At 42.6% G+C, this 26,928-nt stretch overlaps 1 protein-coding gene across 1 annotated transcript in view; it reads left to right on the forward strand.

The window, feature by feature from the left end:
* Positions 1-216: 216 nt before the first annotated feature.
* LOC107125942 (uncharacterized oxidoreductase ZK1290.5-like) overlaps positions 217-26,928 on the forward strand; it is a gene marked incomplete at its 5' end in the record, with an annotated part of 63,618 nt that continues 36,906 nt past the window's right edge. Inside the window, 3 exons of the mRNA XM_015429418.1 lie at positions 217-239; positions 798-1,046; positions 8,664-8,765. Coding sequence (XP_015284904.1) covers positions 217-239; positions 798-1,046; positions 8,664-8,765 — 374 coding nt within the window. The remainder of the gene's footprint in view (positions 240-797; positions 1,047-8,663; positions 8,766-26,928) is intronic.

Consider the following 26,928-nt stretch of genomic DNA (forward strand, 5'->3'; position numbering starts at 1 on the left):
AAAAAAGAAAAAAGAAATCAAACAATATGCCTGCTTGCATGGAAAACCACTGGCATGAATGGCTTCCACGTAGTTTAGGTCACTATTAAGAACCACACCAGGGCATGAATGGCTTCCACGTGGTTTAGGTCACTATTAAGAACCACACCAGAGAACCCCAAAGCCATGCGGGAACCTTTCATGTAAACTGTTTCCTGTATGCTTGCTTCTTGATAGCAACTATGATGCCAGTATAACAGGTAAAGGAGGCTCCTCAGTTTGGGAAGCCATGCCTTCATAACACCTTTTTCTAATTAGGGGTAAGTGAGCTGAGGTCTGTTTTGATTAAAGACATTCTGTACTACAAACGTAAGCTTAGCTTTTCCATCCCTGAAGAAATCTTAGTACTGTGATTCTGTTAGGAACCGCTAGTATCCTTCTAACACATAAAGCTGCCTGAGTCAGATTATTGGTCTACCCATATCAGTACTGTGTGCTCTGACTTGACAGCAACTCTCCAAGGCCTCAGGTCTAAGTTTCTATGATCTGATCCTTTTACCTGGAGATTCCAGAGATGGAACCTGGAATGTTCTGCATACAAAGCAGATGCCCTGCTACTGAGCCATGGCCCCGCCAACAAACTATAATTTCCAGGGTTCTGAGTTCAATAGGTAAATGCCCAGGCATGCCCAAAATAACAGAATTGAGGATCTCATCCATAAAAAACAGTATTGTTCAGTTTAATTTATTTCATTTAGAACATATGCATTAAAAGCCTACTAAATGCTAATAATAATTTTGCCTTCTGTGTTTTCAAGGAACGTCACATTATGGAGGCTACTCTCATGATGCTGTGGTGTATGCACTACAAAAATGTGGTATTCGTCATATTGACACTGCAAAGAGATATGGTTGTGAATCACTCCTGCACAAGGCTATCAAAGACAGTGGTATCAAGCGAGAAGATCTCTGGCTAACGACCAAGCTCTGGCATATGGACTATGGCTATGAGAAAACAAAACAAGCCTGCTTAGAATCCTGCAAGAGACTTGGCATTGAATACTTAGGTATGGCATTCTTCCTATTGTCTTCTGTAAAAACTTGGGAGCAAATATTGGCTGATTGTACATGGAGGTGTTTCTCCATTTCATCACCTCAAGTCGTGTGCCTTTTGGTTGTTTCCACACAATGTCACCCCCAGCCCCTGCACAAATCATGAGCAGCCCTCTTCTGCTAAAAGCTCCAAGTTGTGTGTTTTTTTAAAAAAAACCTGCAAAAAAAAAATCTTACTGGGCATGGGGTTGTTGACACATCTTTTTTCAAGTTTATAGAAGGGAAGGTAAAATCTGTTTGAGTGAAACACCCTTTCTCCATTTTCACAGTAAGCTGCCCTTGCTCAGAGACCCCGCCGTGTTGGAGGCAGGGCTCCTGAGAACCACCACATTGGTGGTAGGGCTCCCAGCAACCAGCTGGACCCTGGGAGCCTCCACACTGGTGGTGGCAGGGACCCCTGGAGCTGCTGTGTCGGTTGCACTTGTAAGGGCATCTGCTCGTGAGCAGACAACGTTATTGTTTTTTCTGGGGGATTAAAACTCTCAGAGAAACCCTCAAGGACTTGGGGGAGTACCTCACTTTCCCCTGTATCCCCCTCCCCACACAACCCCATATCCTCTCCCGTTTCCCTGCCTCCTCCTCTCATTCTCAGCCATTCACCAACCTATCTTTTATCTGCCTCCCACCTGAATCTATATTTGTTATTTATTTAATTCATTCATTTATTCCCTGCTTTTTCCCACAGTGGGTACTGAAACAGCCTCCTCCTTTCCTCCTTTGTATCCTCACAATAACGTGAGGATAAAAATGCTGTTGTGAGAATAAAACCTCTCCATTTTCATTCTGCTTCTTGTCCTAAGCCTGGTGCTAAATGTTGATGAAGGAAATCTTGGTTCAATTTCAGGAAATAATTTCATTTTCTTTGGATAGTACCTTTTGAATGCCACAATTCATTTGGGGAACTTAATCACTTCAGTGATGATTTTTCTTTGTGTTTGCTGCTCCAAAAGTATGTGCGCAATAGATATTCTCCTCTTTTGTTGGCAGAAGTGCTCTTAGAGCAGCAACCAAAGAGAACCCTGTCAAGGATGTGTCTTGATATCTTTTCTTTTTGCAAGCATCCTGCCAGTTGAGTCTGGGCAGATTTACAGCAGCGTAGCACCAGTGACTTTCTTTACTTGAGCAAGTAATAGGATACTGAAGCAGGCCTCGAATTCATACACATTTCCCCCCTCGGCACCACCACTGTGCCTTAGGTAGGGGGTGGCTCTGTAACAACCTCCCCTTCTAGCTTAGAGCTGGGTTGTGCTCAGCAGGTGGGGGAGGCAGCCTTAGAAGAAGAAGAGTTGTTTTTATACCCTGCTTTTCACTACCTGAAGGAGTCACAGAGCAGCAGCTTATGATCACCTTTCCCTTCCCCTCCCCACAATTTATTCCCTGCTTTTTCCCACAGTGGGGACTGAAACAGCCTCCTCCTCTCCTCCTTTGTATCCTCACAACAACGTGAGGATAAAAATGCTGTTGTGAGAATAAAACCTCTCCATTTTCATTCTGCTTCTTGTCCTAAGCCTGGTGCTGAATGTTGATGAAGGAAATCTTGGTTCAATTTCAGGAAATAATTTCATTTTCTTTGGATAGTACCTTTTGAATGCCACAATTCATTTGGGGAACTTAATCACTTCAGTGATGATTTTTCTTTGTGTTTGCTGCTCCAAAAGTATGTGCTCAATAGATATTCTCCTCTTTTGTTGGCAGAAGTGCTCTTAGAGCAGCAACCAAAGAGAACCCTGTAAGGATGTGTCTTGATATCTTTTCTTTTTGCAAGCAGCCTGACAGTTGAGTCTGGGCAGATTTACAGCAGCGTAGCACCAGTGACTTTCTTTACTTGAGCATGTAATAGGATGCAGGCCTCGAATTCATACACATTTCCCCCTTTAGACACAAAAGGTGCAAATTTGATAGGAACTGGGGATTCTCGCAGCAATGTTACCAAAGCCTCTTAGGCCTAGATGACAAAATCCTGAGGTGACAGAATGGACTGTACTGCTTCAGTCTGCAAACAAGGGATACCTTTAAAAAACCTGCTCTCCTGTGTGGAAAATTGCCCCACCAATGCAGAATGTGTCAGAGCAAGAGGTTCCAGCCCTGCCTATACTTCACAAAGAGTTTAAAAAAAACCCCACGGGAGCACCAAAATGTGACCCCTCTGCCTCTCTAAAGAGGCACTGTCCATTCTACCACTTCAGAACTTCATCCCCTTATTTTGCTGCATGCATAAAAGGTAAAGGTAAAGGTTCCCTTGCTTGAAAGCCAGTCAAGTCCGACTCTAGGGTTGCGGTGCCCATCTCTGTTTCAAAGCCGAAGAGCCAGCGCTGTCCGAATACGTCTCCGTGGTCATGTGGCCGGCATGACTAAACACCAAGGCGCACGGAACGCTGTTACCTTCCCACCGAAGTGGTACCTATTTATCTACTTGCAATTTCTCGCTTTCGAACTGCTAGGTTGGCTATGCTGCATGCATAGATCAAGCCTTATTCTCTGCCCCCAAATGATAGCTTGAAAAGAAAACTGCTAACAGAGGCCAGAGCAGGCCTCGGCACCACCACTGTGCCTTAGCAATGGGGTGGCTCTGTAACAACCTCCCCCTCTTAGCTTAGAACTGGGTTGCGCTCAGCTGGTGGGGGAGGCAGCCTTAGAAGAAGAAGAGTTGTCTTTATACCCTGCTTTTCACTACCTGAAGGAGTCACAGAGCAGCTTATGATCACTTTTCCCTTCCCCTCCCCACAACAGACACCCTGTGTGATAGGTGGGGCTGAGAGAGCTCTTTCGAGAACTGCCCTTGAGAGAACAGCTGTGAAAAAACTTATGACTGACCCAAGGCCACACCAGCAGCTGCATGTGGAGGAGTAGGGAATCAAACCCGGTTCTCCATATAAGAGTCTGCCACTCTTAACCACTACACCAAACTGGCTCTCCATTAGGATTGAAATCTACTCATGGCTTGTTACTTTAAGAAGGACATGGATGTCCTTTATTCTTAAGGAACTCCATACTATGCTTGAAAAGGAAGAATAGATATTGTAGCACTCTCTCTAAGCTAGGATGGAGAGAGAACAAATCGTGCCTTCATGGAGGTTAGATAAAGAAGCAGGAAAAGGAGGAGGGTCGGAAGGAAGGAAGGAAGACCCTGAGAGTAGCAGTCTGGGTAAACTAGGAGGAAAGATACAGAGGAATCTGATCTGTTTGTATCTGCTAGTTCTGCTGCCCCCTCTGAATTCCTGGTGTGCTTTGTACAAAGAGACGTTGCTCTGCTCAGTCCTTCACTTCCAACTATCTCAACAGGGGATCGGGGTGAAGGAACCCCTGGTTTCCACCACCTCTTACTAACTTTAACTTCTGGACTGACTCTTAAGTCAGAGAAAACTGAGCATCTCCCAGGCTGCCCTGTTGTGTTTGCTATTGTCGAATCACTCACTCCAGGCACTACTGCAAGCTTGCCTTCCCGCGACCAGCCATGACAATAACCTTTAATGTTATTTGAACCCTGCCCTGTGTATATATACTTAGATCCTGTGTGAACCACCTGTAGGCAAGTAAATCGATTTTTGCATTTAGAAGAAAAAAGGTTAAGAACTGAAAACATGTGTTAATGATAATTCAGAAAAAAATAGAATCTGCAACATTCACCTCCCTCCTCTTCAGGTTTTACATTTTTTGTCAGATTGCAAATGTCAAGTCTTTTGAACTGTAAAATCCTAAAATCGTCTTTTATTTCTCTGTTAACCAACAGGTACAATCTACTAAAGAGTAGCTCCGTTCTAAAATTAATATTCACTGTTGCAGATAGTCTCTGCAAATTGTAATCTTGCATAGAATCCTATTCATTTCAAAGAGGATTTGCACAGGGATTATTTCCAAATCCCTGCTCCTAAATGACAGGATACATCAAGCTGTTAAATTCTCTGTGTAATATGTAGCTGTGTTAATCTGCACAGAATTTCTTATTTCCTAATTTTGTCTTAAAGTATTTCCAAAAGTATGTGGGCAAATGATTATCTTGCAGAACTAATCTGCAAATTTGTATCAAAATCACACCAAATTACAGAGCCATAAGAAATGTATTGTCTGTTGTGGGATGGTATTTTAATAAACACATTCCATGTCTTGCATTTCTTTTTGGTATACAACGGTTTTCATTTTTTTCTCTTTTGACTTAAACTGTGACATTCATATTAAATCAATATAAAATGGCAGAAGTATTCTCTTGATTGGGCTTTGGGGGTTGCATTCCTTGCAATTTAGACTCTGCACTGAAACTAGCATTTTTTGCTTGGTATGCTTTGGGGATTGCAGAATGTATAAATTCCCCCATTTGTGTTTCGGCTCGCTTTCTGGTCCTTGTTAGCAGCTCGCTTTCTGGTTCTTGTTAGCAGTTTACACTTTGTGTTGAATTCCAACAAAGTCACGAACATTAGTTTATCTTAGAATCATGCTAACTGCCGTCAACTATGTAAAGTAAGCATTACCTTTTTGAACGACGAGGAGCTTTTTCTTCAAGACTTTGACAGTTCCAGCCACTGAAAATGAGACATTTATCAACTTGCTGTGTCAGATTGACTAGATTCACATTTATCAACTTGCTGTGTCAGATTGAATAGATACGTATTGAATTGTATTGGTTTCCTTTTTGGCGATCCAAAGAATGTTTTCACTCTCACGTGGGTGGAAGCTACAGTAGTTTTAATTTCCTAGGAGAGTTAAACACATGCTTAATTAACTCCTCCACCAGCATCAGAGGAACTTGAGGTCTAACCATAAGCATATACTATGACATAAGCACCACTGAATTTATTGGGATCCATTCTTAAGCATGCATAAGACCATATTAGTATATGACTATATATGTTAGTACATCATAACATTTCAGTCTGCCAGACAGCTTACAATTAAAATGATCGATAATAAATGCAATATAATGAACCTTAAGTGGCAATAAAAGCTGCATGTAAAACCAGCAGCAGGATGCTTTTAAAAATTTATTCAGACTATAAAGTGGTATTATTGTTTTGTTTAGTGATGTCTGGGCAGGTTTTTGTTTTATTTTTAATATCCAAGTGGAGTTGTGGTTAGAGTGCCAGACTAGGAACTGGGATCCCCAAGTGTTAAACCCCGCTCTGCCATGGACGCTCACTGCGTGACCTTGGGCCAGTCACGCTCTCTCTCAGCCTAACCTTCTCACAAGGTGGTTGCTAGGCTAAGAGGGAAGAGGGACGAATGATGTTGCAAATCACTTTAGGGTCCTGACAGGACACAAAAGTAGGGTATAAATATCTAAATAAAAATATATGCATAGCTGGCAAACTTGAAAAGCACTTGCCTGAGTGTGCGTGGCTTTGTGCCTCTTAAAAATAAACATGAGCCAGATCCGATCTGGGATCATTGCCTTCCACTTTAAATAGATTAAGTTTCCATGTATGCACACCCTTTGCATTTGACATAATGTGCACATATTTCATAATCCAGTCCGGATAAAATGCAAAGGGCATAACTTCTCTTCCCCCTTCTAAACAATTCATTTTTAGCATTGTTGCCTGAGGCTGCAAATTTAGCTATTCCAAATGATGAGTAAGCATTTCATGAGTCATTGCATGTTTTGAATGTTGCTGTGTCAGCTGTAGTCCTAAATTCTGTCCCCTCCTTTAACTGAACCCTTTTTGTGCTTGGTTGTCAATACAGGTATGATGGATCCACTGGATATTTACCATTGTAGCCATGGCAAATGAAATATTTGTCTGTTAACCAGACTTGTCAGCTAAATTGAGTTATCTGCATTTTTTAATCAGTATGGTAAAGTGGATGGGATATAAGAGTAGGACCTCTGAGATCTGTGTTCAAATCCTGGCTATGTCATAGATTCTGTAGGTGGCTTTGGTTGTCAGCTGCGCTCTGGAGTGACCTAGAAATCAATCACTAGATGAGGATATGCAGATAGATAGAAACAGGCTTCATTCTCAGTAACTAGACTATAAGTAGTTAGGGTCACTGAGGTTGAGAAGCAACTTTAGCTCTCACCCAAATGTTGTCCCCAAGCACACTACTTTTAATTATTTTCACATATAAGTGAACGGTTGCCATTATAATAAACAGCTGCTCTTGAGAATATAGTTGCAGTGATTGTAAAACCTCTTATCCACTTCTGACACTGGTTAATCCTAGAATCCAAGGGAAATGGATACCCCTTTAACTGGACCAGGCTGAAAACCAACTACCGTGATATGCTCTGTTCATGTCATTTTAGAAATAAACCAGATAATTTTCTTTTGTGACTCATGGAATTGAACATACATGATCGGGAGTGTGTGTGTGCCCCTCCCCCCGTTCCAAGTGTGTGTCAGGTGCAGAGGAATTATGCTTGGGCCTTGGTGGTCCAGCGTCCACAGATGAGTCCCTCTTGGATCCCTTGCTGGTGTTGTCTAGTAGCCCTGTACAACCTGTGACCGACAAATGCAAACGCAGCACAGCAGCAGTTGCCTATGGCAGCCTGCCTGGATCTTCGTAAGCCTTCTGTTTTTGCTATGTGCCTGGCAAAACAAAACAAAAAATGCTCTAAACAAACTATGATCTGTATCTGGAGTGCCGCGTTCATCTTGGTAAATCGCACATTTAGTAGGCCTGTATAAATACTGCATAACCTAGCGTGCCATGGATTTGAAAGGATTTATAAGTAACCTCACCAAACATGGCAGTTAACATTCCCTCTCTTCTGCTGTGGTGAATTAAACAGGCTAATGGCCCATCTGATGTTTATCGCCAGTATACTTTCCCTAACTTCCATTACATTCACTTGTTGGTTCAGCTTAAATATATGTAGTGAAAGAAACCGTTTATGGTTGCAGGTGAAACATAACCTTCCTAGGGTTGCCAGGTCTGGATTGGAAAATACCTGGAGACTTTGGAGGTGGAGCCAGGAAAGGGCGGGGTTTGGGGAGGGGAGGGGCCTTGGCATGGTACAATGCCATAGAGTCCACCTTCAGAGCAGCCATTATCTCCAGGGGAGCTGATCTCGGTCAGCTGGAGATCAGTTGTAAAAGCGGGAGATCCTCAGGTCCCACCTGGAGGTTGGCAACCCTAAACCTTCCTTAAAACCAAATGAGACTCAAGATGCTGCTTCTTTGCAAAATCATAGAGGCAATGACACAAGGGAAGATAAGAGTCCTGCGTATCGAAGCAGGCCAGAGGTCTTGCAGTTCTCATGGTTGCTAGGCCATTCTCCTTGGAGCTGGTTTCAGCATACAGAGCTCTTTTGTACATGAATATCTGCAGAACAGCTGCTTCTGTGAGTATCTCGAAAATGGTACTTACCTGGATATTTAGGCTTCTGCATAAGGATCTATAGAGCTGGAATTTTGTAAAAATTGAAATTGGCATATCATCAGTCTCTCTCTTTCGTCTAAAATTGAAATTGGCATATCATCAGTCTCTTTCGTCCAGTGGCTGAGGCTGTGTCGCTTGTAATATAGCAAGCTGGTTTCCTTGTGTGTTAGGATCTTTTCAGTTGTGTTGTATATGCTCTATACAAATTCAGGGTTGTTCATTAGTTTTTGAAAAATTGGATTTTTTCCCCCTTTTAGATCTTTTTTTGGTGCATTGGCCTGATGCTCACATCCCTGGCAAAAGCAATCGAGAAGTCAGAGCAGAAACCTGGACAGCCATGGAGGAGCTGTATGAGAAAGGTGGGATGACTTTGGTAGTTCTTGGTTAGCAGGATGAGCTGTGAAACACTGTACAATTTCAAAAATGCATATTGAGTTGCTACTGGTGTAGCACATCGCATAAAGTAATTTGTGCCAGCCTTTCTCCCCAAAACCTGTTGCCACTCACTTCTAATCTGAAGAGTATCAGTGGATCATATTGCCCTTCAAATTTTCATCACATCCCACAGTGATCTTGGGAAGCATTGCCTTTATTTCCCTATTGGATGTTTAAATGAACCTTCTTTTTTAAGGTAGATCCACAGGGAATAGGATTGGTTCCAAAGTAGGCTCTTGTCCTTTTCCACATGTGCATCTGCTGGTTTGGGCTGCCTCATGCCCTGTATTAAGTTAGAGCCATCCACTGCCAGAGGAGCTCAAAAATGTCTCCAGTGGGACACTCTTAAGCAATGCCCACACTGCTGTTTGTGTACTTGAACTGTACATGCAGAAGTAGCAGGAGCTGGCCCGTAGCTAACACGGGGCCCACGGAGCCTGGCCTCCTAGTGTTTCTTCTGGGCCCCCTCCCTCCTGGGCTGACCCCAAAGTGCTCCAACTTACCAACTGCACTGTACTTTCATTTTATTAGCTGGTGGACCCCCCGAGGCCCCCTCTCAAAGAATTCCCTAGCTACGGGGCTGAGCAGGAGACGAACTTGCCAGGGCAAGAAGGTTGTTTGAGCATTGTCAATAATCCATTCCCCTTCTCCTGTTAAGAACTGCACTGCTTGTGCATGTTGGGGAGGGGGGGTTTCTCCAAAGGTACTATGTAGAGGAATGCCAAAGATACAAGACAGCTGAACAGAAGTAGTTGTATTTAAGGGTATCCAAATCAAAGTACTCCAATTTTAAGTGGATTTGTGAGTCTGGTTGGAGGTCCTTCGTGACTTTCTGACAGTTATTCAAAGGGGATCCTTCTGGGGGCAAAAGAGGGCTTGTGGTGGTAGCTGTGTTATCTGTACAGCAATTCAGTGGTAGCAGCTGAGGGGTGGGGGGGAATGGGATGTGTTTGGCTCAGTGAGGAACTGGAACTGAAACGGATTAATATTCAAAACATCTCTTTAAGGGAGTTCATAAATTGAACCAACTCTCTCTCAAAACTTGCTGTTTTTTCTCATCTGCTTTCTTTTTCATGTACAATTTAGCTGGGCTTTAATTTGTACCTAAAACCAGCAATTAAAATTAGATGTCTTTCAGTTTAATGCACTAAATATTTTTGTGTGTGCTGATTATAGGATCAGCTCCCCTTGGAATGCTGAGCGTAGTTTATTGCCCCCTTAACTATTTTATTCAAATTAACATCTTCTCAATTCCTTTCCAATTAAAAGAGCATCTCTGGCCCGAGAGTCCTGTTATCTCATGCCATCAGCTCCTTCTGAATCCTATGAATCGCTACTTTTCTGTCTTGAGCAAAGCGGAATTTTCAGACCTCCAGCCATGTGTTTTTGAAGTGATATGCAAATGCTAATAAATGTGGAGGTTTAAATGCAGTGGCCCATGAGTGGGGAGAAAAAGATAAATAATTTGCTTGCATGGTTAACCACTAAACTTTCAGTTGACATTCAGCTATTGCTTAATCATCCCACTCGACTTGTGACACTGGCCTGAGGTTTATGGGGCAGCCTTTTAATTAGCATTGCTGCTTTCAGTGACAGTCCTCATGTGAGACCTTCTGGAGCATTGTAATAAAGCAGGGAAGTCCTTGTTTGAAATCTTTCTTTAGCTACAAACTCATTAGATGATCTTAGGTAAACTATCCTGTGTCTTAGTTGCTGATCAGTTTTCTGCAGTATGAGAATTGTGTTGGGTGTTGGAAAGCACTGTCAAGTCACAGCTAACTTATGGTAATCCGTTAGGAAATGCCGAGTGATTAGTATTATCGGTTTGTTCTAAAATGGAAGATTAAATAAGAAAGCTGAAAAGGACTCCTTTGCAATTCCAGAACCAGATACAGATGTCCTCTTAATTAAATAAATAACCTTTTAGCTATGTTTCACTGCCTAGTTCTAATCTGTCACAGATGAGCAGGCAACTGCTAGGCACATGACTGTTCTAGGCCCTACAGTTTGGAGTCCTCTAAACGTCAGGTTTGAGGGATGTATGCATATCTACTTGTTCACCAGTTCAAAATCCCCAGGCAGGAACATTATACACAGGACAGTAGTGTCCCTGAATTATCATGGTTCTTTGGTCAACAAGGATCATGGGTTCACTGGTCCCATCCCAGAGTATATTGACAATTTATTATCTGCTTCTGTTCCAGATGCAAATCCCATAGAACTAGTAAGATTTCAGGGATTTACAGTAATGGGCCAGGTTACTTCTCTTAGGTCATGGGAAAGTGGTCAGAGGCACAATCATGCTGTATGAGGTTCTAGGTATGCCATCTTGGTCTGTGATTGTTTTTAAGCATTGCAAACAAGTTTGTCAGTTCGATGTACCATTTCTGCTGATTTCTATGCCAGTGCCTCCCTCAAAGTTGTTGATGTGGGCAACTCACTCTTTCCCCATAGGTACATTGGGGAATCTACTGAACTGACAAAATAATATCAAAGCACCCTTTCACAGAAAAATGCTCCAACTAGTTTTTTAACCAAATGTGGCAGACAAGCAGAAGATTTTCTAACCTTCCCAGGATGATTCATATCCTATTCCTGATATGTTTTCTCACTGAACCAAAAGGAGAATTGGATTTGCTGTGAATTTCCATTCTGTCCTAGTAATGGAAAGCCAGCCTGCCCCTCCTAATGCTTAGTGAACAGACCAGAATTCGCCTGTAACAGACTCTTACAGTTCCCTAGGGCTGTTCATCAGCATTCCTTGCCAGCTGTGTAGTTATTTCATGCCCTCCTAGGAATGCATCTCATTCACTACTTACAGTTCTTTTTTTCCTCTGTGCACTGGTTTCTAATCATGTGGCTGCCTTTAGTAGCAAGTTAGCTATTACTGAAGAATCCCATGTATTTCAAGAGGCTAAAGTCATGTGTTCATTTGAGAAGTGGGGCTACTACTGACCTCCTGATAGTAGAAGATTTTGAGCCCTAGCAGGTATAGGTTAAGAGTTAATCTATTTCAAGTCAAGTCAAGTCAGCCTGTATTGGCATAAATTATCAGTACCATTTATACATTTTAAAACCAGTTAAAACTCATATATACAATTCTAGAAGAACCTTTGGCGCAGCTTTAAAGCCAAGCAGAGAAACTTAGCCACCTTCTCTGTGATGTCCGGACTGAGATCTCTTAAAAGTCTATTCACCTTAAGTGCATCAGAGCAAGCACCCATGCTGGTTAAAAGAGAGTGTAAGTATGTGATCCTTAGGTCCATATACAAATTGCAGTGCAGGAGAACGAGTGATAGATTCCACACATTTCGATCTGCAAGGGCAGTATCTGGCGAGATGAGAAACCTTGTTAAATCTGCCAAATAAAATGGCGGACGGCATAGCATTACATCTGGCCAGGGGAGTTAATCTATTTGTAACTGCTTAGGACAGAATGGAAATTCACGAGAAGTCCACTTTTACTTTTCCATGCTGCTTTTCACCAATCCTAATTACGGTTTTTATTTTGTTTAAAGAAGTCATGCTTCTGTATGAGGGTGACACTAGGCTTATAAATATGCAGTGGAAACTGTTCAAATCCATTCTTCAGGAGTTGGCCTGATGATCTGTAGTATGGTTTCAAGTAGTGAATAAAATACCACAGTCATCTTTTAACTCCTTTGAGTCAAATATGTGAACCTCTGCTTTTGAGCTTCCACTCTGCTGTTTCAGCACATCTGAACTTTACAACATGATGACTAACCATTGTTTAAAATGGAACTGGTTATAGTTGCTAGCTTAGATGGCTTTAAAATGATTAGACAAATTCAGGGAGGTTAGATCTACTAGTGTCTATCAACCATGACAACTGAGGCAAGGTCTAAATGGTAAAACTTACCACATTCCCAGTTTAGAGGTGATGTCTGGCATGAGTACTTGCTCATTTATGTTGTTTGTTGTGAACACTAATGAGAATTGTGTGGCAGAAAGTCCAAAGACTCCTTATTGCATAAATCATTGCTTATGTTTTTTAAAGGCGGTTGTAAAAGACCATATTTTAGAAGGAGAACCATAGACACAGATGGCTAGATCATTTCCATTCTCTCAAATGGTCTGTAATCAGAACTCTATGGGAGAAGATACCAAAAGCCTTGTTCCCTGTGAACATAAAGTTCAGAATGCCATAGACTAAAAATACTGTGTAAAATCATCACAAAGTTCTTGAGGTGGATTCCTGAAGCGGCAAGCTACCAACCCAACATGCCAAACAAGTTTGCCACAGGAAAATAAAAACCTCCTCACAATAAATGTATTGTTTAGACTAGTTCTTAGATTTGGAATATTTGGAGACAGCTTGCATTGGTTTACCAGTTGCTGGATATGAACACCATATGAACCAGAGTTCCCTCTAAGCTGAGTTAATGTGAGCTAGCTCATAGTTTTTTAGCCTCCAGCTCACACATTTTTGTCTTAGCTCAGGAAGGATGGCTCCAGAGCAAACTAATTTATGCAGTAGCCAAATCGCTCACTCACAACTTTAATTCCAGTAGCTCACAAAGTAGAATTTTTGCTCACAAGACTCCACAGCTTAGAGGGAACACTGTGAACAACAATACTCTTATCATTCCTACTTCTGACCTTTCTCAAGATGTAACTGATCAGTGTTAAAGCTTGTCTAATCCAACACAGTCATCCTTGTATTGTGAGGAGGAAAAATGCTTCTACTTACATTGATGCCCACTGCATAAGTACAGCTCAGGACTTGTTTTCTGGGTCGGTTGTACAGTTTATTACTAAGGAAGGGGAAGTGCTTCAGTGGTAGAGCATCTGCTTGGCATGCAGAAGATCCCAGGTTCAATCCCTGGTGTCTCCAGTTAAAAAGATCAGGCAGTAGGTGATGTGAAAGACCTCTGCCTGAAACCCTGGATACTCGCTGCCAGTCTGAATAGACAGTACTGATCTTGATGGACCAAGGGTCTGATTCAATATAAGGTAGCTCCATGTGTGTTCAAGGGTGTGTTCATTATCCTTTACCTCTTCCCAGCTCCAGACTGGGAAACCAGAACAGGACTTCTGCAGGTACCCTGTAACTCTTTAGTCAGGAGTGGTACAATATGAAAATAACCTGCTGCTGTAGAGTATAGGCAATAGTGCAGAGTACTGTCCATCTGCAGTGCAAATTGTTAAGGCTGGCTAAGTATTGGTACAAACCTGTTGTGCAGTCAATTTGTTTGTTAGGATCGTGTGTCAAAACTGTTCAAGAATTTTCACCAAATTGTGGCAAAAGCTCCATTAAATTTAATAATAATAATATTTAATATAGAACTTTAAAACTATTCAAAGCATGTTACCTGAGTAGCCCTTACAATATTGCCCAAATAACTTTGCTTATAAGCCTTCCTTCCTTCCTTGGCAATAGTGTAATAAATAGCTTTCTGAATGGGAGCCCAGATAACAGCACTGTCCTCATCATCTTACCCTCTGACAGGAAGCTTAAGCTTTCCAGTCAGGACTATAACTTACTTCTGTTCCCAAACTGATTTCATATGGGAATTCCTTATGTTATATTTCTTGCCCGGCTCTGCCAACTAATGGCAAAAGCTTACCCATTTGTTGCCTCGGTCGGCCAACATAATATGACTTACAATGCTCCGGTTGGTCAGCTGACTGCTTGTTCAGTTACCTGATGTTCCTCTAGGTAAATGTAGTTATGCCCATCTTGCAGATGGGTTGGGGGTTAAGCCTTTGGAGACAATAGTTTTTCTAAAATAATTTAGGGTGGAATTAGACAAGGCATGGGAGATTATGGAAAGATTTCTAGTCTTTCTCTTCTAAAGCTTGCAGAGGAGCCCAATTTGGGTCACACCCTCAGCAGTGGGTGAGGATGGTTTTGGTTTTTTAAACCTTTCCCCATGCTCTCTTTTTCCCAATGTAAACTGGCCTCCTGGATGTGCTATGTGATGGGGGGAAGTGTGCTTTCTGTGTTCAAGTAAATAGAATCTCCAGGGGTGCAGTTAATCCCTCTACTGAATGCTGTCATTTCAATCCAAATCGGTCTCCCCCACATTTACTCTTCAGCCTTCTATAATGAGATTTTTAGTTTTTCATGTGGTTTGGTCCTTAGTGAGTTGCTGGGGTTTGAACAGGAGACTTTGTAGCTCAAAACTTTACCCACTGTAGGGTGTGATCAGACAGGCTTTCTGATCTGATGTTGTCCCTTCTCCCTATCAAATTTAACATGTGTGTCCAGACAGCAACATCTGTCTTCCGTTCCCCAGTTGTCGGTCCCCATCCTCACTCCCGACTTTCCTGACACAGAAGAAAGTCTGGTGTTTACGGATTGAATTGTTCTCACCATGCATTTCCGGCCATCTGCTCTCTCCATTGCACGCTCAAGCTGTTTGGGAGGTCTGTGGCTTCTGCTCCCTGACTGCCATTTTTTTTCACAGTTAGCTGTATGCTCATAACCACATATTTGCCCCTGGCGAATAAGTGGTTCTGCACATGCTCAAAGTAGACTTAAAAAAGAAGCTGCCCACCCACCCACTCTGTGGTGACCATGCAACAGTAGTCTGATTAGTCGACTATGGGATGAGGCAGGATTAGGGTGGTGTATGTGGTCAAAAATCTCTATTTGTTCCGGAGAAATTAGAGGCACGGCCAGACTGCGCCAAGCCTGCCATCTGACCACAGCCGTAGTTCTTTTTTTTTTTGGTAAACAAATTTTTTATTTTCTCAGGAATACAACATGTAAAACATTTCATTCTATCAATTGTCTACCCCATTCCCAGTTCCTCCCCTCCCTCCAATGGCTTCCCACAATGCTTCCACCCCTGCTCCAAATTACTTCATATCATCAACAATATCAGTTTTTCGTCATTACAATCTAAAGATAACATCTTTTGACTTAATATTGATCTAAACATATTAAGTTTTGTTTCACATCCCAGTTCTTTTCCAGATAAATTTTAAAATCATTCCATTCTCCAAAAAACTCATCGTCTTCTTTGTTATTCAGTTTTTTTGTAATCTTATCCATTTGTGCCATGAACAGAACTTTTTGTATCCATTCTTCAACCTCTGGTACCTTTTCTGTCTTCCAAAACTGAGCATAAATCATTCTCGCTGTCACTATCAGGTACCAGAGTAAAGTCTTTTTAGTCGTATTGACTTCTTCCATTTTAAGTCCCAAAAGCAGAATTTCCGGTGCTTTTTTAAAAGAACATTTCAGTATTTTTTGCATTTCATTGTGGACTTTTGTCCAAAAGTCTACAGCTTTCTCACAAGTCCACCACATATGATAAAATGAGCCCTCATGCCTCTTACATTTCCACAGCCGTAGTTCTTAATATCTGTATTTAGTGGATATAGTTAATGCTATGCTGGCATTGTTGGCTTCTTTAGGAAAACCATGGGAAGAGGCTGGTGAGATGGATGGTGAATGTGTATCACATCCTGAGTTGTGCATATGTTGATCAGTTTCTGTGTTTGAAAGAGAAAATGGGGGTGGAGTGGGTTTCAAGCTTTCACCGATAATACTTGTTATCCCAAAATCTCGCTTAACTTTATTTTATTTACCTGTCACAATTTTTATCTTGTTCTTTCTCCAAGGAGCTCAGGGCAGTGTACATGGGTTCTTTCCCCCCATTTTATCTTCACAACAACCCTATGAGGTAGGCTAGGCCGACTGAGTGACTGAATCAAGGTCACCAAACAGAAATCACGCCTGAGTCTGGATTTGAACAGCGTGTCCAAGATCCTAATCTGACACTCCAGCCACAGTGACTTTTATTTTCACAACTATTTATCTGTCCCAGCACTATGCAACTGCTGACCCAGGGTTTCACTCTGGCCTCAGGGATTTCCAGCTGGCCCCCAGACCCAGGCAAGTGTTCCTTTCATGCACTTTGACCCTCATCTCCTTAGACACTGTTTTAACCCCCTTCATGCCAACAGAAAGCTCTCGCTTTGTGCATCTCTGCTGCTCACTATTGTGAACCAAGGGGCAGGCAGATCAGAGTGAGCAATTGAGGCAGACATGGAGATGCCTCTGCCCTGACCGGTGTTGCTGTGGAAGAGACAGGTATTATAATTTTTTAAAAAAAATAGCTGGTTTCTTTCAAGATTTGAAACAGTTTACAAACAAGATTACAATGTACAGAAAAACAATAAAATTAAATCAACTAATCAAAATGGTCCATAGCATATCACATTGTTCTTACCGCCAGAAACAAGCTCATATTAAAAAAATGCACTCTCACTTGGGACTCAGCCAAGAAAAGTTTGCTGAGATACACAGCTCTTAAAAGGGAACTAGAGAGGCTGCCCTGAGCACCTCCCTAGGCAGATCATTCCATAGGGTAGGGGAATTCACAGAGGATGTCACGGATCTCATGGAAGATGATCACACCTCCTGGTAGGAGGGCACTTTCAACACACTGGGGCAAGCGACATTGGTGGGTGGGTCTTCAAGGTTCCCAGGTTGTAAAGGGCTTTTAAGGTTGAAAACGGTACCTTGATTTACTGCCAGAAACAAACTAGCAGTAAATGGAGTTGTTGTAGTAACGGACTCACCCTAGCCCAGCTTAGCTGCAGTATTTTCCACAAGTTTATGTTTCACAGTTACCTTCAAGGACAGCCCCACAAAAAGCCCTGTGCTGATGTTCTGATTTAGGAGGGGAGGGAATTAATAGAAAGAGCTAGTGTTGTCAATTCTTCAGCCCTTGATCAATTCAAAATATGACACTTTATTTGCTGACTTCTACAGAAATACCATGTCTCTTGAGAAACCTGTATAAGGGTCAAGAAGCGACAGAACCGGATATGGAACAACTGATTGGTTTCGCATAGGAAAAGGAGTACGAAAAGGATGTATATTGTCACCTTGCTTATTTAATATATACGCAGAGTATCATGCAAAATGCTGGCCTGGATGAATCACAAGCGGGAATTAAGATTGCTGGGGAAAAGATCAACAACCTCAGATATGCAGACAATACCACTCTAATGCCAGAAAGTGAAGAGGACCTAAAGAGCCTCTTGCTCAGGATAAAAGAGAAGAGTGCAAAAGTGGGCTTGAAGCTCAACATAAAAAAAACTAAGATCATGGCATCCGGCCCCATCACTCCTTGGCAAATAGAAGGGGAAGTCGTGGAAGTAGTGACAGACTTCACGTTCCTGGGATCCCAGATCACCGCAGACTGTGACAGCAGCCATGAAATTAAAAGATGCCTGCTCCTTGGGAGGAAAGCGATGGCGAACCTAAACAGCATGATAAAAAGTAGAGACATCACCCTGCCAACAAACGTCCGCATGGTCAAAGCAATGGTATTCCCAGTAGTCATGTATGGCTGCGAGAGTTGGACTAAGGAAGGCTGAGCGCCGAAGAATAGATTCTTTTGAACTATGGTGCTGGAGAAGACTCTTGAGAGTCCCTTGGACTGCAAGAAGATCAAATCAGTGAATCCTAAAAGTAATCAACCCTGACTGTTCCCTGGAAGGCCAGATAATGAAACTGAAGCTCAAATACTTTGGCCACCAAATGAGAAGGGAGCACTCACTGGAGAAGACCCTGATGCTGGGAAAGATTGAAGGTCAAAGAAGACGGGGACGGCAAAGGATGAGATGGTTAGACAGTGTCATAGATGCAACGAACATAAAATTGAGCCAACTTCAGAGGAGGACGGAAGACAGGAAGGCCTGGCGTGATCTGGCCCAGGGGGTCGCAAAGAGTCGGACTCGACTGTGTGACTGAACAACAACAAAAACAGAAATACCTTGTCTGTTTATAATGCAAGCTTCTGCTGCTGTTTTAAAATCCCCCCATTGCCGTTTAATCTAGAGCTCTTTCAAGAAACTTCCTTTAATTGTCCGATTATTAGGCTTCAAGAAAGTATATCATAGTTTGCTTTAGAAGGAAATGGGAAATTCCACAGATGAACAAAATCAAAATGTGAATATGGACTATAAAAGTTAATGTGAATGTTCTCCTTGAAAGCTAATTGTTTGCAAAAGCATTTGACCACATAATCTATTTATATGCTTTATTTTCTCTTCTGAGAAATTAGGAAGATTATTGTTGATAGCCTTTGAAGCTTTGGGATTTGTAACTGAAGCAACATGTTGCATTTTAAGGGAGTTATAAGAGACTTTGACCTTATGAGTTGACCTCAGAGTAAGGAGGTTACATATTTCAATCTATTGAGTAATCACAGGCCCAACATCCTTTAGACTGCCTCCTCCCATGTGCCCTGTTATGATCTTGGAGACCCATCAAAGACCCTTCTTAATAACACCATCTAAGTCTCATGTTCAGACAGCAGTGACATGAAGGGAGATATGCTTGACTTCTCTGAGTGTATTTCCTTCTCACAGCAAATTCACTAAAATCCAAGCCAGAACACAACTCAGCTGTGGGACCTGCCAATTATCCCAGATACTAGGGGCTCAGGAGAACATTTAGTTACTTATATGGATTCTAGCCATCCTTGTAAGCTAGGCCACTGATGTATGGGTTGTACCAATATGGTTCGGTCCTCCCTCTTGATTTTTGCACAGATGAATGTTCAGCGCAGTGGAGTTGAATCTCCCCATTGGGAGACAGCTCCCATGCCACAGATCTTGCTTACGCTAATGGCACCCTTGTTTTGCAGTAGTAGCACGATAAATCATCATGATAAAGATTCACATCATTCAAAGCATGCTCTTGTGGTTCAGAGTGGTTTGTGAAGGATATCCTCTGCACCACACCCAGTAAATCAGAAGATTTTTTTGATGGTGTCTCTTTTAAGAAAACAAATGTAAGTGGCGTGCATAATCTGTTTTAATTGTAATAATTTGAAAAATAGGGTTTTGTCAGTAATAGGATCAGTTGAAACACATTTGCTAACAAAGTTATGAGTGAGCTAGAACAATATATCCTAAGATAATATCCTAAATACAAAAGAATGAGTTCTCTGAATGGCAACTCACTGCTGCATTCTGCTTGTATCAAGGCTTCTCAGCCACAGGAGTCACTCTGGGTGAAGTAAAATCTCACACATACCCTTCAGTAAAATATAGTTATTTCTAATCCACAAGAGATTAGAAATCGTTTCTTCTGAACTTGGTATATAGTAACAAAGCATCACTTCTCCAGGGGAGATACATACCCATGATTAGTGTGAAATTGAAAGCTGTGGTGTTCTCAGAACTTATTCAGTTGCCACAGATTTCTATGTGACCTTCAGCAGAAGACCTCAATCACTTCATCCCCTTGGTTTTTGAAATCTAAGCAAAAGTAGTAGCAGAACTTCTTGAACATAAATCTTTATTATATTATTGAAGCTGTATTAGCTTGAATATCATTGTTGGAGCTTTTGGACACTGCCTTTATTAAAGCTAGTTTTTCCTCCCATTAGCTTCTATTTGTTGTTTGTCTCTAAAACACTAACTAATACAGGCCCCGGTCACATGGAAGATTTTGGCCCGGGAGAGGGACAGATCAGGGGCGCAGCAAACGGGCGCGATCTCACCACAACATCTGGGAAGCGGCGCGTACCCGTCCCCAAACCCGGAAAAGCCGCTGCAAAAAAGAACCTCCTACAAAGGAGGACTTACCTGAAGCACCGCAGCAAGCGTGGCTGTGGGATCGCCGCCGCGCCCGTCGTCCGGAGAAATCCAGGCTCCCGGCCGAACTGCGCACGCACACACATGCGCAGTTCGGCAGCCTCGCTCTCCCTTCAGTAGCATCCCCCCCGGCATCTGATCATGCCGGGGAGGAACTGCGCGGCGGCTCAGGGGATCTATGTGATCCCGCCACCGCATGTTTCTTTTGGTGCGGCTTTAAAAAGCCACACTTTGGCCATACTTTTCCCCCCATGTGGCAGGGGCCAATGTGGCCTTTTGAAAGTGGACTAACACAGTGGCCTTTTTAAAGTCCTGAATTTGGGTGGATGAGTTACAGAGCTCTACCTGATGGGTCAAAAGTTTCTATTGAGCCACATTTTTGCTCCCTTTTGGAAGGACTTGTTGCTCGCACACATGTATAGAGAGCAAAGGCACATGCTCAGTTTGAGAAGAGTGGTAGGACAGTGAGGAGAGGTCATTCAAAGGTGGATCTGACCCTTGGCTTATTCCTTTTTATGGCGTACCTTTGGATGCTCTGTTTATGTTTCTTGTCTTAGCTCTCTTGGTCTCCTGTCCACGATACTGGCCTTGACACTGGAGTCATGGCACTTACTCCTCTTCTTCCTGTCACATGCTTGCAGCTCATTGGGTCCTGACTTTGGAAAGATTCATGGCCAAAGCATTCTTACGGTAGCTTTCAGTAAGTAACACCATAATAATAATATGATGTAATAATACCATCATGCACAAACTAGCAGCCCTTGCTCCACTTTCTCTTGTTTGCAGTTTTTTCCCCTTGAATGTGCAGTCCTCTTGGTGAAAAGCACATCAGAATCGACCATGTTTCCTAGTGTTCCTTCTATGAAATGAGACCAGTTTTTTTGTGGGGGGAGGCTACAACAAGGGGAATACATAACAGGCTTGCCCCAGGTCCCGATTTTCTGCCCTCTTCCAGACATTCAACAGCAGCCTGGAAATCATGTAGATAGCTTCATGGACATCTTGAATTTGTGAATACCTTGATGCAGCGTCATAGCTGAATGTACCACCTTTGGCAGCCCTGCCACTGTAGCTACAGTTATCAAAAGTCACACCTGGCTGCCTGCCAGACAGTTGATAATTGTGGGGCCCTGGAAGCCCTTTCTCTTCCCCTGGCCCCACAGCCTTTTGCCTTCAGGAAATCTGTCTTTCTCCGATCCAGGAGGCTCTGCCACCCTTCTTCATTTCCTTCCTTCGCCTCCCAGCAGAACACTAGGCCTCAGACAACCTGGGTTGTTCTTTTGGAAGCCTTCTTGCACTGCACACTGCCCTGTGAATTAACGCTACCATTTTTGTGAATCCTACTGCCTTTTCTAGCCATACAGAGTTCAGCGTGGCCTAAGGAAATTGTTGTGTGTGAACAGAATTATTAACATGCCATTACACAAAAGTCTCCAAAAATGTTTGTGTTTCAGTTGGTACAGTTAGTTTTATAGGAAAGCTTAAAAGCCCTGATAAAAACTCATGGCAGTGTTTAAGACAGATAAGACATGTTATTGTAGTCAAACAAAGCTTGTGTGCTCAGACCGTTTATTTACAGATCTTTGTGGTAAGATCACTGTGTCCATTTTGCTCTGTTGCTTTCTTTTTATATATATCTTTGCATGGAGTGTGTTTGAAAGATGCTTCTGGCAAGCAGACACAGTGGGGCGGCATTCCGAATGTTCATCTGAATCAGCAGCCTCCTTCTATTTGAGGCTGACTCCCAAGAATGGCAAGACTGGCCATTTGGCATGGCCCCGCAATCCCCGTCTGTCTCACTTTTCTCAGAGCATGACAGAAGCCACCATTTTGGTATCTGCCATTTCCCTGCACTGAGAAAACATTAACGGATCCCCCCCCCCAGTCCTGGAGACAGCAATGTTTATACACAAAGCCTGTAAGCTTAAATGGCCCTTGTGGGTAGATAGAGCTCAAAGTGCCTGGTATTATAGTTGCATGTGCCAGCTTGTAATTAAAAATATAAGGGTGGGTCCTGTCTAGCATGAGTGGAGCTGCACTAGGTTAAGGGAGAATTCTGCCCCCCCATTGCAGCCTGTTCTGCCCCCCCCAAAAAAAAAAAATTGTTCCCCCAGGGCTCAGTAGACCTCTCAAGACAATCTGAAAGGAAATGGTGGTCTACACTGGGAAAGTAGAATTGCTAAAAATTACCCTCCTCATCTTCCATAGACAGACGTGTCCTGTGGGGGATAAAACCCAAACCATTTTTTTTGTTTAAGTAAAATATTACCTTTCAGACATCCTAATGTAGTACCAGAAAGACTTGTATGGAAGAATTCCAGCTTTTTGTGTTGTGCCCTCCTGCACTGGGCCACCCACTCACCAGCCAGCCTGCCCACCTGCAGAGCTACTGCCAATAGATAACTAGCTCATGGGGTGGGTGGAGCAGCTGCAGCTCTCCCTTCTCTCCCTCCCCCATCCAGCTGCAGTGCCACATATGCATTTGCATGGCTCATGTGATGGTAGCTCTGGTGTTCTCCTTCCCCTACCCCCCCACCTGTCGGTTACATGCAGTAGCAGCTCTAGCTCTCTTTTTGTCCACCTACCTGGCTTAGGCAGGTCCTTCTCCTGCCTGCCCCACAACTACTCCAAAGGGGGCACAGACAGCATTCCTCTCTTTTGGGGGGGATTTAACTCACCCTCTGTTTGGGGTAGGTTTCACATTTTTCTGCAACCCAGGAGCGTTCCTGAGGTCTACAGAAGAATAACCCCCCATATGAACTTGGCCCCATTCTCTGGATCTATCAATCCACATAGGGGCTAGGTTCAGCATTAGTTATGGGACAATGGACTAGTTCCACAGTTGTAAAGAAATCCACCTTTGTACCCTTATTGGTCACACAACTGACAAATGAGAAGTACATTTCTTTATAACCCGGTTAAAAACCTGGGTTTTTAGATGGAGTAGGATGGCAAGAATTGGCAATGCCAATTAGGGAAGTGTCCCATTGCTGCAGAAGAAGAAACACATTATTTCCATATGGGATTAATCTCCCGCAGTAAAAACTGACGCATGTACCAGAATGAGTTAACCACATCTTTAAGTTTGTTCTAGCCTATATTGTAATATTTGAACAGGAAACATCCCCAGAGCTAGAAGCAATGTTTTCTTGCTTTTGTTCCTGTCTTCAAAGGCCTATTTTGGCTGGGTCTTCCTTTGAGACAGCAGCGTGATTATTAGTTAATCTTATATTCTTAGGCTGCAATCCTAAACATACTTATCTGGGTGTGACCGACACTGAATATACATGTCTTTCAAAACACTTAGTAGGAATAAAAATTTGACTGGCAGCTGCTGAGCTGCCAAAGCATCTACTTTGGGAGGGTGCTGTGTCTTCCATCAGTCTCAATGAGCTGTGTAGTTTGGTTAAGCCCGATTCAGTGTTGATCCCCAGTTATACATACACTTTCTCTGATTAGTACCATTCAGGTACAACAACCTTGGCCGCTGATGTCAGTAAATTGTTTCAAAGAATCAAAAAAGATCCTTTATGATGGCATAACCCAAAAGCAGTGGGGTCCTTGCAGTGAAGTCAGAACTATTTTGGTAGAATTTAACATCACTGTTTTGATTAGCAGTTGGGCCTATGCATATTATTTCTCTCTTTTTAGCCTTTTTATTTCTTCGCAGACGCACCACCACTGTCCCGTTGTGGAACGATATAAACTAATTATGTATACATCATTTGTATTAAGTGCTAATTATCAAATAACAGATGAATACATTAATAAATCATCAGTAACGCCTGTTGTATATACAGCCTCTGTTAATTCTGCAGTGAATAGTATTGAAGAATGGAATAAATGTAATATAGGTTTGAATTCCACCTAACCTTTCTATGAGAAGTGCAACTTCCCCCTTCCCTTCCTACTGCAGACCCGAATGCTTCTCCTGGGAGCCAGGGTGCTCTCAGAAGTCAGCTGGGGGGGAGTAGCTGCAGTTCTTCTACAGTGAGAGATTGTCAAAATCTCTCTGCCTTGTGCAGAATTTTTGGGTTGAGTCCAACTTGTCATAGTAAACATTTTATTTCAACTTCAGGGGAATTGGGATTAACAATAATGTCAGATTTCCCCTTTCTCTGGAAGGGGTAAACCCTAGGAACTTGACCGCATCTGGCAGATTAAGTGCAGTATACACTGTAGCATTGTGGTTTATAACCCAATTAAGAAGCCATGTATTAAGCACATGATCGTTAGTCTAAATAGCAACTATCAAGCAGTCAGTTGCTCAGTATTAATGTGTCTGTTTGGTGAATTCCAGCGAGCTCCTCAGAATGAATGTTGATGGTTTAAATGAGATAGTTGGCAATTATCAGTGCATTGTCTAGCAAATAAAGAAATACACCAATGAATGCTGACATTCGCAGAATTCTTGTCAATGCGTACTGTCATTAACAAAAGTTTGAGCATTCATTATAACATAAGTTGCTTGTTCTGTGTTCCCCAGCATACTGCAGTGTTTGTCATGCATCCATCTTTTTGGTTTTCACAGACCTGCTATGGGTACAATCTTTTCTGAAATTTCTGCACCTCCCCTCCCACATCTGGTGTTGTTTCCCCTTGAACACCTGCCTTCCCCAGTGCCTCTGGTAGGCTTTTGGCTGACAGTTTTTTAAATTGGTAGTATATCACCATGTTAGTACTCTAGTAATATACTATATATGTTGTACATTATCACACCTTTCCTTGACAAAACTAGAAAGAGTGGTAGCAGAACAACTCCAGGTCTTTCTGGGGGACTCATTTGCTCTAGACCGCTTTCTGTGTGGCTCCAGGCCAGACTATGAAATGGTGATGGCTTTAGTCAGTGATTAGTTGTTTGAATGTGGACAAGGGCCATGCACCTCTGTTGCTCTTACTGAATCTATCAGCAGTGCTGGACACTGTGGACTGCACCACCTTGTTGAAGCATCTGGAGGTAGAAGGAGGGATTAAAGGTTCTGCCTTGGATTGGTGTAAATCATTCATTATGGGCAGGACTCATGTTCCTACTGTACGTGCCTTGCTGTGGCTCACTTTACAAAAGAAGGCTTGGTTTGGATGCTCCCCCAGGCACCAAACTGATGAGGGGGCAGAGATCAGGAGGTAGTTTGGGGAGCAGTGAGGGATCGTTCTGGGATGTGTGGGTTCCCTCGCCAAAGTGACTTCACCCCTGCCTTCTGAGAAGGCTTCAGCCTCTCTTGTTTGCTCAAAGCAGGGCTTTTCTTTCTGGGGTAACACACCAGAACGGAGTTCCAGAATCTCTTCAACAAAATTCTTTTAAAAAATATTTTAAAGTTCATGAGTTTTCAGTATACAAATTGAAAACTTGATTTCCTTCTTGAGAGTTCTGGCACCTCTTAAAAAAAGAAAACAAAAGAAAAGAAAGCCCTGGCTTGGAGTATGTTTGCTGGAGCAGGAAGAGAGTGGCCTGGGGGGTTGCTAGGGCAGATGCATCACAGGTTATCACCTGCTGTTACGGCGTTGTCTTATACCTTGTAATCCACTTTCTGTGTTGCCTTGGTTTGTTGTTTGCATTGTTCTCCTATTCTGTAATCCTAGTCATTATTTATTGGTTGTCTTCTGCTGTCTGATAGCGCTGCTTTGTATCCTGTAATATGCCTTGAGTTATAGCAGGAAAGGCAGACTATAAAACAAACAAACAAACAAATAAATAAATACAATAGAGATACTTAACTATCGAAGGTTTTTAAAAGACAAAAAGCCTGCTGGTGGTGGTGAGGAATGGTGGGCATGCAGAGATACCATAGAGAATAGCCCTCCATTGCCACTATGGATGCCTCTATAGTCATGGTAGACTCCATTGCCACTATGGATGCCTCTATAGAGAACATCTATGGATGCCTCTATGAGAACAATGGGGAATCATTTCCATGTGGAAGCAACGATATATAGACAGATTTGGATTTCTATAGCTTCTGGGAGGGAGAGTATAAGATACAAAAAAACAACAGTGGATTACTATGTTGCTGTTCCTACAGTATGTAAATTATGTACTGAGTGAGACATCTGAATTGCAAATGATTTTTTTGCACATTAATACAAATTTATATTTAAATCCTGGATGGGTGTTCTTTTTCTCCCCTACACCCCCATTACGTATCCCTGAATCCTATTAGCATTAAGAGGTGTTAGGTGTAAATGCTAGGCTTAACAGCACAGCTGTTTGGTGTTCAGAAAGAGCGGGTTCTCTGGCTATGGGCATTCCCAGGAGAACACAAACCAGTGGTGGCTCCATGCATAGACTGGCTGCATGCCAATTCATTAGTATGCTAATAATCCCTCGAAAATTGTCTCATGCTGTACTTTCTAGATTAGCTGTTATTTGTCTTGTTTTCACCTATTTATCAGAGAGAGGCTGCCGCACACACCATTGCCTCAGGGTTTCTGGGAGTTGGGCGAGTCTCCTGCGCTGGCATGAGCAGCGGTGCTGGCCTTCATCTGTATGGCTCTAATAGT

Source organism: Gekko japonicus, unplaced genomic scaffold (genome assembly GCF_001447785.1).
Source record: "Gekko japonicus isolate JY-2015 unplaced genomic scaffold, Gekko_japonicus_V1.1 scaffold831, whole genome shotgun sequence".
Taxonomy (NCBI): domain Eukaryota; kingdom Metazoa; phylum Chordata; class Lepidosauria; order Squamata; family Gekkonidae; genus Gekko; species Gekko japonicus.